The sequence below is a fragment of the Heterodontus francisci genome, chromosome 20 (genome assembly GCF_036365525.1).
Source record: "Heterodontus francisci isolate sHetFra1 chromosome 20, sHetFra1.hap1, whole genome shotgun sequence".
NCBI classification, from domain to species: domain Eukaryota; kingdom Metazoa; phylum Chordata; class Chondrichthyes; order Heterodontiformes; family Heterodontidae; genus Heterodontus; species Heterodontus francisci.
This window is the reverse complement of record NC_090390.1, coordinates 40,274,123-40,287,413: the sequence shown is the minus strand read 5'-3', so window position 1 is coordinate 40,287,413 and position 13,291 is coordinate 40,274,123. Positions and strand designations below refer to the sequence as shown.

General features: G+C 40.3%; 1 protein-coding gene across 4 annotated transcripts in view; it reads left to right on the top strand.

Annotated features, from left to right (window-relative positions):
- Positions 1-13,291, top strand: part of blnk (B cell linker) — a 210,251-nt gene that overhangs the window by 81,732 nt on the left and 115,228 nt on the right. For 2 of the 4 annotated variants that reach the window (XM_068052665.1, XM_068052663.1), the window contains exon 1: positions 4,289-4,561. The exons of the other annotated variants lie outside the window; for them this stretch is intronic. In XM_068052665.1, the coding sequence (XP_067908766.1) occupies positions 4,521-4,561 (41 nt within the window). In that variant the 5' untranslated portion in view covers positions 4,289-4,520. Of the gene's footprint in view, positions 1-4,288; positions 4,562-13,291 lie in introns of those variants that run through there. 4 annotated transcript variants of the gene reach the window in all.

Here is a 13,291-nt window from a genome sequence, read left to right as displayed (position 1 = left end):
TTAACATATGGAAAGGAGCAACTGCTGTGATTTGACAGCAATGGATGTTTCCTTTGGTCCAACATCACTGTTAAGGGGAACAATCTTACTCAAGCGCAGAATCACACCACCCACCACCACCCTCCCCCCACCCCACACCCCGTGCAACTAAACATAATTTTCTCAGCTTTAAAACTGGTAATATATCAGGATGAGTTTATCATCCAAGTGCTGGACAGAAGTTCAGTTACTTCAATTAAGAAGTACACTGTAATAGTAAGGAGGAAGATCAAATGAACATAAAAACAGGAGGCCATTCAGATTATTAGATTAGATTAGATTAGAGATACAGCACTGAAACAGGCCCTTCGGCCCACCGAGTCTGTGCCGACCATCAACCACCCATTTATACTAATCCTACACTAATCCCATATTCCTACCAAACATCCCCACCTGTCCCTATATTTCCCTACCACCTACCTATACTAGTGACAATTTATAATGGCCAATTTACCTACCAACCTGCAAGTCTTTTGGCTTGTGGGAGGAAACTGGAGCACCCGGAGGAAACCCACGCAGACACAGGGAGAACTTGGAATCGAACCCGGGTCCCTGGAGCTGTGAGGCTGCGGTGCTAACCACTGCGCCACTGTGCCGCCCTAAACTCCTCAAGACTGTTCCCCATTCCATTAGATCATGGCTGATCTATACCTTAACTCCATCTACCCACCTTAGTTCCGTAACCCTTAATATACATAACTAAAATAAAATCTATCAATCTCAGTTTTGAAATTTTCAGTTGACGTAGCCTTTGCAGCTTTTAGAGGGAGAGTGTTTCAGATTTCCACTACTCTTTCTGAGAGAATGTTTTTTGACACCATCCCTGAATGGTCTAGCTTTATGTCTAGGGTTATACACCCTTGTTCTGTAATCTCACACCAGAAGGAAATAGTTTCTCTCTATCTACCTATCAAATCCGTTAAATCAATTAAATTACCCTTAATCTCCTATATACAGGATAAGTCTAAGCAATTAATCCTTTTAGCTCTGGTATCATTCTGGTGAATCTGAGTGCACCCCTCCAATGCCAATATATCCTTCCGAAAGTATGGTCGGATCAGATCTTGGTACAGCTGTAGTGTGACTCCCAACCCTTTGTATTCCAGCTCTCTTGAAATGAAGTACAACATTCCATTAGCCTTTTAAATTATTTTTTATGCTTGTCCATTAGCTTTTAGTCATTCCTGTAATTGGACCCCTAAAAGTCTCTGCTCCATCTTGCACAGTTTTGCCCAATCATTTACTCTGTCAAAGTCCCATTGTAATTTTCTGCCCCCATCTGCACTACTTACAACACCACATAACTTTGTATTGTCAGAGAACTTAGATACACAGTTCTCTATTCCTTCATCCAAGTCATTTATAAATATTGTGAAAACTCCATCCGCGACCTTGTCAAATGCCTTCTTGAAGTCCAAATAAATAACACCTATTGACTTCTCTATCTATCACGTTAGTACCTCCTCAAAAACTTCAACTAATTTCATTAGAGATGACTTAGCCATGACTTAACAGTGGCATAGTAGTAATCCAGAGCCTAGCGTAATACCTTGGGGACACAGATTCAAATCCCACAAAGGCAGTTGGTGGAATTTAAATTCATTTAATTAATTTTTTTTTAAAATGTGGAATTGAAAGCTAGTCTCAGTAATGGTGTCATGAAACTATTCTTAATTGTTGTAAAAACCCATCTGGTTAACTAATGTCCTTTAGGAAAGGAAATCTGCTGACCTTACCTGGTCTGGCCTACATGTGACTCCGGACCCTCTTAACTGCCCTCTGAAATGAACTAGCAAGCTACTCAGTTCAAGGGCAATTAGGGATGGGCAACAAATGCTGGCCTTGCTGGCGATGTTCACATCCTATGAAAGAATTTTTTTTTAAAAACCATGCTGGCTGTCTTTGATCACTCTGTCCCTCATAACAGAGATTCTAGTAACTTCCCCATAACTGACAGACTAACAGGCCTATCTATCCTTCTTAAATAATGGAGTGACATTGGTCATTGTTTATGACCAGTTTATGCCCGCTGAAGGCTCTTTTGGAGGCATTGGGCACCCATTTCCCACTCCCCCACCCCATCAGGCCCCAAACACTAACCTTTCTTAGGTATCATCTTAATCCAATATCTAAAGTAGAATTTTGCTTCAGATCTTCAGGGCAATCTGCCCCCTTTTAACCCTGTTTTTAGTTTCTGGTACTGCAGTGGATGTCCCGGAGGAGTTGTGTTGTATTTCCCTGGGCAGCAGTGGCATGTTCCTTCATTGTGATTGGTGTCCAACCTTGCATAACTAACACAGGGAAATGGGTCATGGCGGAGTCATGCCAGAGGATGGAAATCCTGCCCTGGGCTATCTCCGATGAAAATTTAGGCCAAAGAGTAAATATGCATCAGTTTTCCCAGGATGTATTTGTGTTTGCCAGCAGTTGTAGTGGAGAGAAACTTCAATGTTTGTTAGTTCAAGGAGACATGGAGTAGTTAGCAGGATTGGTTTTGGATCCAAATGTGAAGCTATATCGACTTGCTGGCTGACATTGTGACGTTCTGTTCTTGAATCTGGCAAATATTCTGATTCAGAATTGCTTCACTACTTGTTATACAAACTTAGTTAAAATACATCACAAGATCCTTCTTTGACTGAAGCCATTTTGTTTATTTTTATCTCTATTTTACATCTGTATCTGTTGCTACTTGGGCATGACCAAGTTTGACCAAACATGATATATTTTCGTTTGTGTTGTGAATTAGTGGCTGATCTAAAATCAGAAAGCAGAAGTATTTCTTTCCATGATAGGGGCTGTACTCCAGGGAGTTTTAAACACATCTGTGTTCATTCAACTGACTTCTCCATTTGGTCTTTCTGCAATTGCTCGATAGGCCCAAGGTTTAAAAAGTTTGTGTTGTCCCAAAGCTAAATAGTCATAGTTTGATTTTTTAAAACATTCACCAAAGCGTGATGTTGATGTTCAGTGATAAAGTGCTTACAAGAAATTTGACATGGTTTTATGCCACTTATGAGAGATATTTCTATAGTTCTTGGGTTATTAAAATATTCATTTTATACTTTGCATCTGTGGTATAAATAGAATGTTATAGCCTGCAGTTTCTCCATTCGTGAGGTGACTCGTAATCCATTTGCAACTTCATACTTTTGAGCTATCTTGTCAGCCACATTAGTGGAGATGTTCGTCTTATTGCATTGCTATTCACAGTGTATTGGCTGTACCTATTGTATCGTGTGAAAAATTGTAAGACAGACTTGCTTTGTTGGAAACTTGTTTTTCAGTGATTTAACGCACTGTACTTTCCTCTGCCTCTGGAATTTCTATTTCAATCCAGCACAGGATGATTGCATAAAAGTTTCACGTGTTTAGCTGCACAAGTAACGGCTCATTGTCGAGTACAGCTGCCACCAAATTGACAATGTTACTCTAGGATTGCAAGGATGGCTGCTATGGAAAATGGTATCATCACACTGATACAACAGGAGGTGGTGTTCTAAGATTAAAATTATGGCATAATCTTTTGGCAGTTTAAAGGGACTTCCATTTTGCATTTGAATATATTTTACATTATCTGGTAATGTCTAAATTGGTTGCAAAGAGTCATTCACCAGAACTGACATCCTTCAGCTTGATTAGCACAGGGCTACTCACCAACAAGTAGAAATTATAAATATTTTAAAAATGCATTTTGTGGAAATTATTGAAGCCTAACTTAAAGTTGCTTTTACGCAAATATATTGATATTATTACTCAGAACCATAGTGATCTCCCAGTGGTACTTTTAGAAAGTCACATTTGTAAGTTTTCAAAAAAAAATATGAAAATTATAACAAAATTGTCACGTTTTTAATATCCCTGCCAGGCACTCCAATTCAAATGCATGAATAATGGCTTTGTAAGTCAGAATTTCGATACCATCATGATACTTCAAGAGAAGTTCATTGATAGAATTTTATTTTTATAATGCAATGAAGGACAAGTATTTGGAGTGCAGTTTTGTCTTAACTCAGGCAGACCAAATCACGTCATATTTCAGTGTCGTGGACATGAACCAAAGAGAAAATCTAGATTTAACATTAGCAGAACGTTATGGTCACTCATCTGAAACCAAATCCAAATCTTCATTTAATATACAATATCTGTGCTAAGGATTATTGGCTATTATAATTAAGTGTATTAGTAAACAAGGCATGGCTTGAGTTCAGTGATCTGTGACTGGCCAGTAAAGTCCTTCAAGCATAGAGCTCATAACCATATACTACAGGGAGCACAAGATGACGTTGAGATAATGTTACTAACATTTTCTAAATGTTAGTGGCTACGAGATGTCATTTGTCACCCACACAAATAGAAAGACGTTTGATACAGTGCATCTGTGGCCTTCTCATTTGACTGACCTTCTGATAGCAGCTAACTTCTGATACACGGATGAAGATAATTGGCAAAGATTAATTATGTTCTCCTGAGCAGAGAAAATGGAAACATTTAGTAAACTTGCTCAGAGTCAGAGAATAAGGTGAGTGTTCAGATTCTTGATAAGAAATGAGTCATAAAGTTAAAGTATATATAACTGGAAATTGTTGGACTAGGCAGTAATTTTGTTAACAGATCAAGTAAGAATAGCAGGAAGGAAGATTTTCACTAACGATTTATGCTGCAAGAACTGCTGATTCCATTTGTGAATTAGCGGGAGTGAATAACATTCAAAGATCCTTTTGTTCTTCTAGTTTGTTTGACATTCAGAATGAGGTCTGGCTATATGAATCATTAGTAATTGCAAATGGTTATAAAGCTAAATAACTGCAGATGTGGCAGTGTGAAATGATATAGCAATTAAAAGTTCAGTTTTTTTTAAACAGTTATTAAATCTTTTGATAGTGCTATTTATTGCATGAGGCTTAAGTTTGTTGAAACACCTAATACTTAAGTGGTGTGAATTTGTACATTACTCAAGTATGGTGAATCTGTACATAGATATTAGAACCATTGAAGCCAATGGAAATGAAAATTAGGAGAAATGTAGAACAGGTGACTGAATATGCTATTTTATGCTATCATCCTAAGTCAAAATGACCCACTGGGCTTCTAAATCAGATTTATGTCTGTAATCTCCTCCAGTCTTATAACCCTCCAAGGTATCTGTGCTCCTCCAATTCTGGCCTCTTGCACAATTTTAATCAGTCCATTGGCGGCCATGCTTTCACCTGCAAAGACCTCTCTACCTCTCTTTCCTCCTTTAAGACATTCCTTAAAACCTACCTCTATGGTCAAGCTTTTGGTCATCTGCCCTAATATCTCCTTATGTGGTTTAGTGTCAAGTTTTGTTTGATGATGGTTCTCTGAAGGGTCTCAGGACGTCTTACTACATTAAAGGCATATAAATACAAGTTTTTGTTGTTGTGCACAGATCGGAATTCCAGTGTATGTGCAAGTTGTGTGGTTTTGATGTTAGAATCTGCAATAAAGCCCATTAACTGGGACCATCGCCTACTTAAAATTTGATTTGGCCTCATGGCCATCAATATTGTAGCTAAGAATATTGCAATTGCAAGTCACATCCAGGTGTAATGTTAGACTTATATGGAACCCATACGGGAAGGGGGTGGGGAGGAAGATGGGATGGATCAGCATTTTTATTAAGATAAGGTCTTTTGTGAATGAAAATACTGATGCTGCTCAAAGTTCAGAACTACTTTTCCAGCAGTTACCTCATCATAAAGGCGCTATAAAAATTGCAAACAAAAACTAGTATTTTTTATTTAATTCATTTAATTAATGTAGTATTTCAGATACCAACGATTTTGTTGAATTCTTTTCTTCCTGATCTGTACTTGAAATAATTAGTTTATTTAATTAAAAAGTGGTGAAACTTTATTAGATTGGAGGCTCAAAGGTATCCATGAAAACTGATGCCTATGTCACAAAAATGCTTTGTCAATGTCTGTTCTTCCAGGCAAGAGCGCTAGGATATTCCATTGTGAGATGTAAAAGGAAAATCTGAAAAATCTAATCCCAATTAAACTACATCGCATGCCAATCAATTGTGAGATAGATTTAATGCAATCGCATCCTTTTAGCTATTGAATTTTGCACTAAACATTTTAGGCCCAGCAAGACCCAAATCATGGGCCGAATTCTTATTCGGCTGCGGATGCAGGACTGGTTGCGGGTGGGCCTGCAGTTTCCCGCTACCAGTCACGTGCCAGTTTGCCAGCATGTTCCCGCCTCTGGGCCATTTTGGAACAGGCTGCTTTGGGGGAGTGACAGCTACCCACCCGCAAGTGGCGAGTTGACATTGAAGCCAATTAAAGAGCCTACTAAGACCACTCTTCTAACGCCTACTGGAATTTTCCGACTGGGCATGCAGACACCCCTCCCTACCCCGCTGAGGCCATAACTTGGCTGATGAACGGAAGCAGCCTCCTGGCAGCAGACTGGGGGAGCGCTCCATCGTTAAAGAAACCACCCCCCCCATCCCCGGCAGTCATGATAACCACAGAGTCACGCTGTGCTTAGGCCACCCTGTGGAGGGGTTTCCCTTCACAATGACAGTCTGGCAGCTGTGGCCACTTTTTATTTTAACCTTTTGAAGATTATTCAGAGGGCACCTCCCTCTTGCGGCTCCCTCTCTTTCTCCTACCTGTGAAGGTGGGGCTGCCGACCTCTCAATGCTGGAGGGTCTCCTATTGGCCCTACGGCCTTGGGAGCCACCCTCCATCCTTAATTGGCTGGGGCTCCAAGAGGCAGCCAGTTAGTTGGTTGCCTCCTTGAAAGTTGACCTCTGGATTCCGGAACTGGCATTTGTAGATTCCCGACCCGCATTTTCTCCAGATGGCATGATTGGGACCCGAGAATGAAAATTCAGCCCCATATCTCTGATGTTTTATGATGTTTTTTTTTATTTCTCATCACCAAGATGTAGGGCGGCGCAGTGGTTAACACAGCAGCCTCACAGCTCCAGCGACCCGGGTTCAGTTCTGGGTACTGCCTGTGCGGAGTTTGCAAGTTCTCCCTGTGACCGTGTGGGTTTCCGCCAGGTGCTCTGGTTTCCTCCCACAGCCAAAGATTTGCAGGTTGATAGGTAAATTGCCCCTAGTGTAGGTAGGTGGTAGGAGAATGGTGAGGATGTGGTAGGAATATGGGATTAGTAGTGTAGGATTAGTATAAATGGGTGGTTGTTGGTCGGCACAGACTCAGTGGGCCGAAGAGCCTGTTTCAGTGCTGTATCTCTCTATGATATGTTTTCTGTTTTTGAAATGCATTTTGGTGGCACCAGAATGAGTTGCATTTAAAAATTGAATGGTTTCCACAGTGGCGTTTTCTGAAACATGTGTATAATGGGTATAACTGATGTGTTGATGGCTTCAATCTTTTAATTTGTATGCATACAAGGAGGAACATGGTGTAAGTTCAGGCTTTCCTAGGGTCCCGATTGTTTTACACTGGTTCTTATCTTTTGTCATATACTAATAAGTCTCAGGAAATTTTGGCCTAAGTAGCTGATGGCAAGATTGGCGTCAATTTCAGCAGAGATTTCAGTGTAACTCATAAGTTACACTTTGTTGGAGGTTCTGCATCATAACTTTTCCCTAATTACCCTATCAAAATACTTCATAATTTAAAAAACCTATTAAATCTCCTCTTAGCCATCTCTGCTCTGACATTGTTTGCAGAAATTGAAATTTTCTGCCTATTTAATGCTTATTTTATTTTATTTTTAAAATTTTATTTAGAGATACAGCACTGAAACAGGCCCTTCGGCCCACCGAGTCTGTGCCGACCATCAACCACCCATTTATACTAATCCTACACTAATTCCATATTCCTACCACATCCCCACCTGTCCCTATATTTTCCCTACCACCTACCTATACTAGGGGCAATTTATAATGGCCAATTTACCTATCAACCTGCAAGTTTTGGCATGTGGGAGGAAACCGGAGCACCCGGAGGAAACCACGCAGACACAGGGAGAACTTGCAAATTCCACACAGGCAGTACCCAGAATTGAACCCAGGTCGCTGGAGCTGTGAGGCTGCGGTGCTAACCACTGCGCCACTCAAAAAAAACTGCTGGATTCAATTAACCAGGCACCAAATTGATTCATAATTCTGAAAAGTTAGTCAAGAATAGGTCTAATCAAAACATCAATGATTCTCCAAGCAGAGGAAATAGTCTTTCCCTATTCATTATCAAAAACCTTCATCATTTTAAAAAGCTCTATTAAATCTCATGGGTGAAGTACTAAATGAACACTTTGCACCTGTCTTCACCAAGTAAGAAGATGCTGCCCAAGTCATAGTGAAAGAGAAGGTGGTTGAGACACCAGATGGGCTAAAAATTGATAAAGAGGAGATATTAGATAGGCTGGCTGTACTTAAAGTTGATAAGTCACTAGGCCTGGATGAGATGCATCCAAAGATACTGAGGGAAGTAAGGGTGGAAATTGCAGAGGCACTGGCCATAATCTTCCAATCCTCCTGAGATACAGGGATGGTGCCGGAGTAATGGAGAAATGCAAATGTTACACCCGTGTTCAAAAAAAGATCTTGAATGCACTGCCTGAGAGTGTGGTGGAGTAGATTCAATCAAGGCCTTCAAAAGAGAATTGGATTATTACATGGAGAAAAAATTTGCAGGGATATGGGATAAAGGTGGGGGAGTAGAACTAGGTGAGTTGTTCTTTCAGAGAGCTGTCATGGACATGACTGGCGCAAGGCCTCCTTCTGTGCAGTAACCATTCTATGATTTAGTGTTCCCCCCTCAAGTGAAAATAGTCAAAGTATCTCAAGACTCTCCTCATAACAATTTATCATCTCTGACTTTAACATCCTTTCCAGATGGAGGCAACCAAAACCATATACCTGTGGCCTAACCAATGTATTGTACATATTTTTATTACTTCTTTCCTTTTGTACTCTTTTCCCCTATTTATAAAACTAAAAATGTTTTTGATCTTTTTTATGGCTTGTTCAATCTGCATTTTCAGGGAATTATGTATTTATACCAGGGCAGACATGTGGGAAATTGGGAAACTCCCCGAGTGCCTCCATGAATGGATTTAAGGAAGACTTTAAAGGAGAGGAGGAGCTGAGAGATTTAGGGAGGGAATTGCAGAGTTTATCACTTAGACCACTGAAGGCACAGTCACCAATCATGGAGCAAAATGAGGGGAGGTACACAAGAGGCCAGAGTTGGAGAAACAGTGTTCGGACAGAACTTTAGACGATTATGGGTTAGGGAGGGGTGAAGGAATTTTAACACAAGGATCAGAATTTTAAATTGCAGACGTTGGGGCACCCGGAGCCAATGTAGGCCAGCGAGCACAGAGGTAGTGGGAGAGCTGAACTTGGTGCCGGTTAGGATACGGTCAGCAGAGTTTAGAATGAGCTAAAATTTATGGAGTGTGGAAGATAGGAGAACAGCCAGGAAAGCAGTGGAATAATGGCTAACTCTTTAAACATTATCTGCAAGACCTTAAATGTTTCTCTATCTATGCCATTAGTTCCAACATGAATCTCAATTTTTGGCAGATCTTCTTCCCTCCCAGTTTTTCCACTCACTCTGAGACCTTTAACTTGTATCCAGTGAGACAATAAATTTGATGTATTTTTTAATACACTTATATTTTGGATTTCCAGTCCTAATTGCTAAACAGGTTGCCTATTACCCTTGCTATAGAATTTTCCACTACTCTCCTATTTTTGTACTCTATCTGCCCCTCAACCCCTTGCTTCAAGACCATTGCTCTGAGTCAGTTTCACTGTACACCAAATATATGCCCAACGCTAAGAAATTATGCAGGGACTGTTGCTATGTCCTGCTGTAACTCTGCCAGAATGCCAGCAGAACCCAGAATAACCACATTTGATTTGGGGCTTCTGCTGGTCTGTTGCCGAAGTTAGTACAAGAAACCAGTACAACCCCCATGGAGTATTATGGTTTATGTATCTATTGGACAGTTCCAATCCCTTGCACTTGAGCCTGTCTCCCTCCTCTGTTCCTGGGAATAGTCATGCACTTCATGAACTGTCAAATGCTGCCTTTTGGGTAACTGACAACATTCTGGGCAGTATAATCCAGAAACCCCTCATCCACTCTGATGCTGAGCAGTGTGATCAAGAGATCTTCTGCTACAAAGATTCCGTTTCCCTGTACTTACGGTTTCCCTGGATACATTGAGGATCTCTGATAGCCTGTTTAGTTCGTAAACTAGTGTGCTATAATAGCTCAAGAACCAAAATGTATTTATTTAATTTATTAAGAAATGTATAGCTTCCTCTGTTCACTGCAAATATAAATTTTGAAAAGACTTCTGCAAAAAGTGAATCTGAAAGTGTGAAATCATTGAGGAAGATGGAAAAAGTTAAATTTCCACTTGGGCTAGAAGAAGAATTTAAAATCCCCCATCAGATACTAAATTAGGAACAATCAACAGTGTGCAATATTGAAGACATTTAGTTCTCTTCCCATTTTCCAAATGCGCCCTCTGTAGTCTGGGTATTGTTACGACTGAGGCGGGAGGAGTGCGCTGTCTTTTCTAGTTCCACTTCTCCACTGGTCACAACATATATTTAAATATTTACCCAGTTATGATAAGGTCAATCATAGACTCTGTTTTTATTTCAGAATAAAATCCACCAACCAGGTTTTTTAATGAACAACAACATTATTAATTTATTATAAAACAGGACTTAGTCAATAAAGATGCAAAGCTTCAACACAGTTTGAAATATGACGGGAAATATATTCCCTTCTAAATACCCATACACACACACCGGTTAAAAGAAAAATGAAGATGCTTTGGCCAAAGTACTTGTCAATTCTTGAAGAAAAAGGAGAAGATTTGGAATGATATCAGTTGTTCCTTTATTCTGGTGTCCCAAATACGTGTAGACGGCTGATGCTGGGATCTTTCTGGAGCAGTTCTTTTCAGGCGACATTGAGGATCAGTCTGGCAGGCTTTCCAGGAGAAATGCGGCATCAGTTTCTCTATTTCTTACACAATTCTCAGGGCTTCGCAAAGAGATGGAAAAGGATGAGCTGATGGCTGCAGTCTCATCTCCAATTGCTTTTCAGTACTGTTCACACTCCAACGGACCAAGGCAACATCTCAGAAGCGAAAAAAACAACTCTTGACCCTGATAAATCTTGCCTTGTCACTTCTCTGTAAACATCTCCCCCAAGTCACCAAGGTTTCTGTCGTTTATTTATCTTAAGACATGTGACTTCCAGTAAAGGTTGTTTTCATCGCAACATCTTAAATATCCCTTCAGTGAACTGTAAAAAAAAAAAATAACGGAGTCCAGCAACTATGAAATCTTCAGCCTTCCAAAAAAATGAATCTATTTTCACAATTTAAATATATGTCCTCAAAAAAAAAATGGAAGTACTTTCGTGACACCTTCATCCTTGAAGGAATGAAATGCCATTTTTAAATGCATTTCATTATGAAGAGTGAAAAAAACTGATAATTAAACCACATTTACACACTCATTCTCATCTTTGCTTTGTAGCATCTTTGCACTCAGATAACCCGAAGCAGATTTAATTCCTAGACAAAGCATCAGCAATTACATTACTTTACCCTCAATGTGGATAATCTTTCAGTAATAAGGTTGCAATAGTAAACTCAATTGGAATAGTCTGGCATTCTGATCTTTGAACTTTTCTACAAAGGCTAGGGGGTTATGATAGAGACAGAAAAGTAGAAAAGAATAAAGGGGAAAAGTTTGAGGCATTAGATGGGTTTCTATTTTACTGTCCTTTGAGTTTGCTGTGAAGCCTTTGGTTGCTGGTCAGACTTGCAATTTGTTGGGGTCCAGTGCATGCTTAAACTTGTTTCAAGTTCGGAGTCTTTACTCTCTTGAGGTTTGATCAATATATACCAATGTCTCTCTGTAGTCATGGCGGACATAGACCTCAAAATGCTTAAGAGCTAGTAATAAGCCCAAGGTTTCTTTTTCCACTGTTTAATATCTTTTTGGTGTCAGTTCAGCTTTTTGGAAAGTATCTCACTGGCCGTTCTGTGCCTGATTCATCGTCTTGTAACAGGACTGCACAGACCCCCAGGTCACTCGCGTCAATTGCTACCTTGAAGGAATTGGTGAAATTTGGAGCAGCCAACACTGGTTCATTAATCAAAATGGCTTGCAGCCTCTCAAAAGATGATTGACACTCCTCTGGCCACACTACTTTGGCTTTTTTTTGCAGCAAATCCATCAGCGGAGCAGCTATAGTACTAAAATTTGGTACAAACTTGTGGTAGAAACCACACATCCCCAAAAACCTCATGATTTCTCACTTAGTCTTAGGTGTAGGGAACTCCACCAATGCTTGTACTTTTGCTGTTGTTGGCAACACTTGTCCTCGACCTATATGCCGGAGGTAGGTTACCCTTTCTTTTGCAAATTCACTTTTGGCCAGGTTTATCACTAAATCAGCCGACTGTAAAGTTGTTCCAAGTGGTTCTTCCAAGTGTCACTGTATACCATCACATCATCAAGGTAAACCACACAGTTAGGAACACTGGCTACCACTTGGTTCATTAGCCTCTGAAAAGTTTCTGGGGCATTTTTTAGCCTGAATGGCATCACTTGGCATTAAAGAAGACCGTCTGGTGTGACAAAGGTCAATATTTCTTTGGCTTGGGGTGTTAAAGGAACCTGCCAGTATCCCTTTAACAAATCTGTTTTTGTAAGAAATGAGGCAGTGCCCACTCTGTCAATACAGTCTTCCGAGCTAGGAATTGGGTAGAAGTCTGCCTTTCTTACTGCATTAACCTTTCTGTAGTCCATGCAGAATCAAGTTGAACCATCAAGTTTAGGCACTAACACGACTGGTGTTTTGACTGGGTTCAATTAGCTGGTTTTCCAGCATGTATTGGATTTCTGCTTTTACCTGGGCCTGTTTCTCTGGACCTAAGTGATAAGGATGCTGTTTTATAGGAAAGGATTCCTCTACATCCACATCATGTGTGGCTAAGGTTGTACATCCTGGCTTGTCCTTACAGACTCTCTTAAATGCTATGAGTAGCCTTGTTAGGTCTTTTTGTTGGTCTGCATCTAAATATGAAAGCATTGTGTCTAATCGCCCTAACAATTCCATATCAGCAGACTGGATAGTAGGGGGTGAAATTTGAGAATTGTCTAGGCCTCCTTCTGCCTCATTCTCACTATCCCTGTCATCCTTCACTGTCCCTACTACCTGACATACCTGTGCTTGCTTATCCTCCTCCCGGCGATCA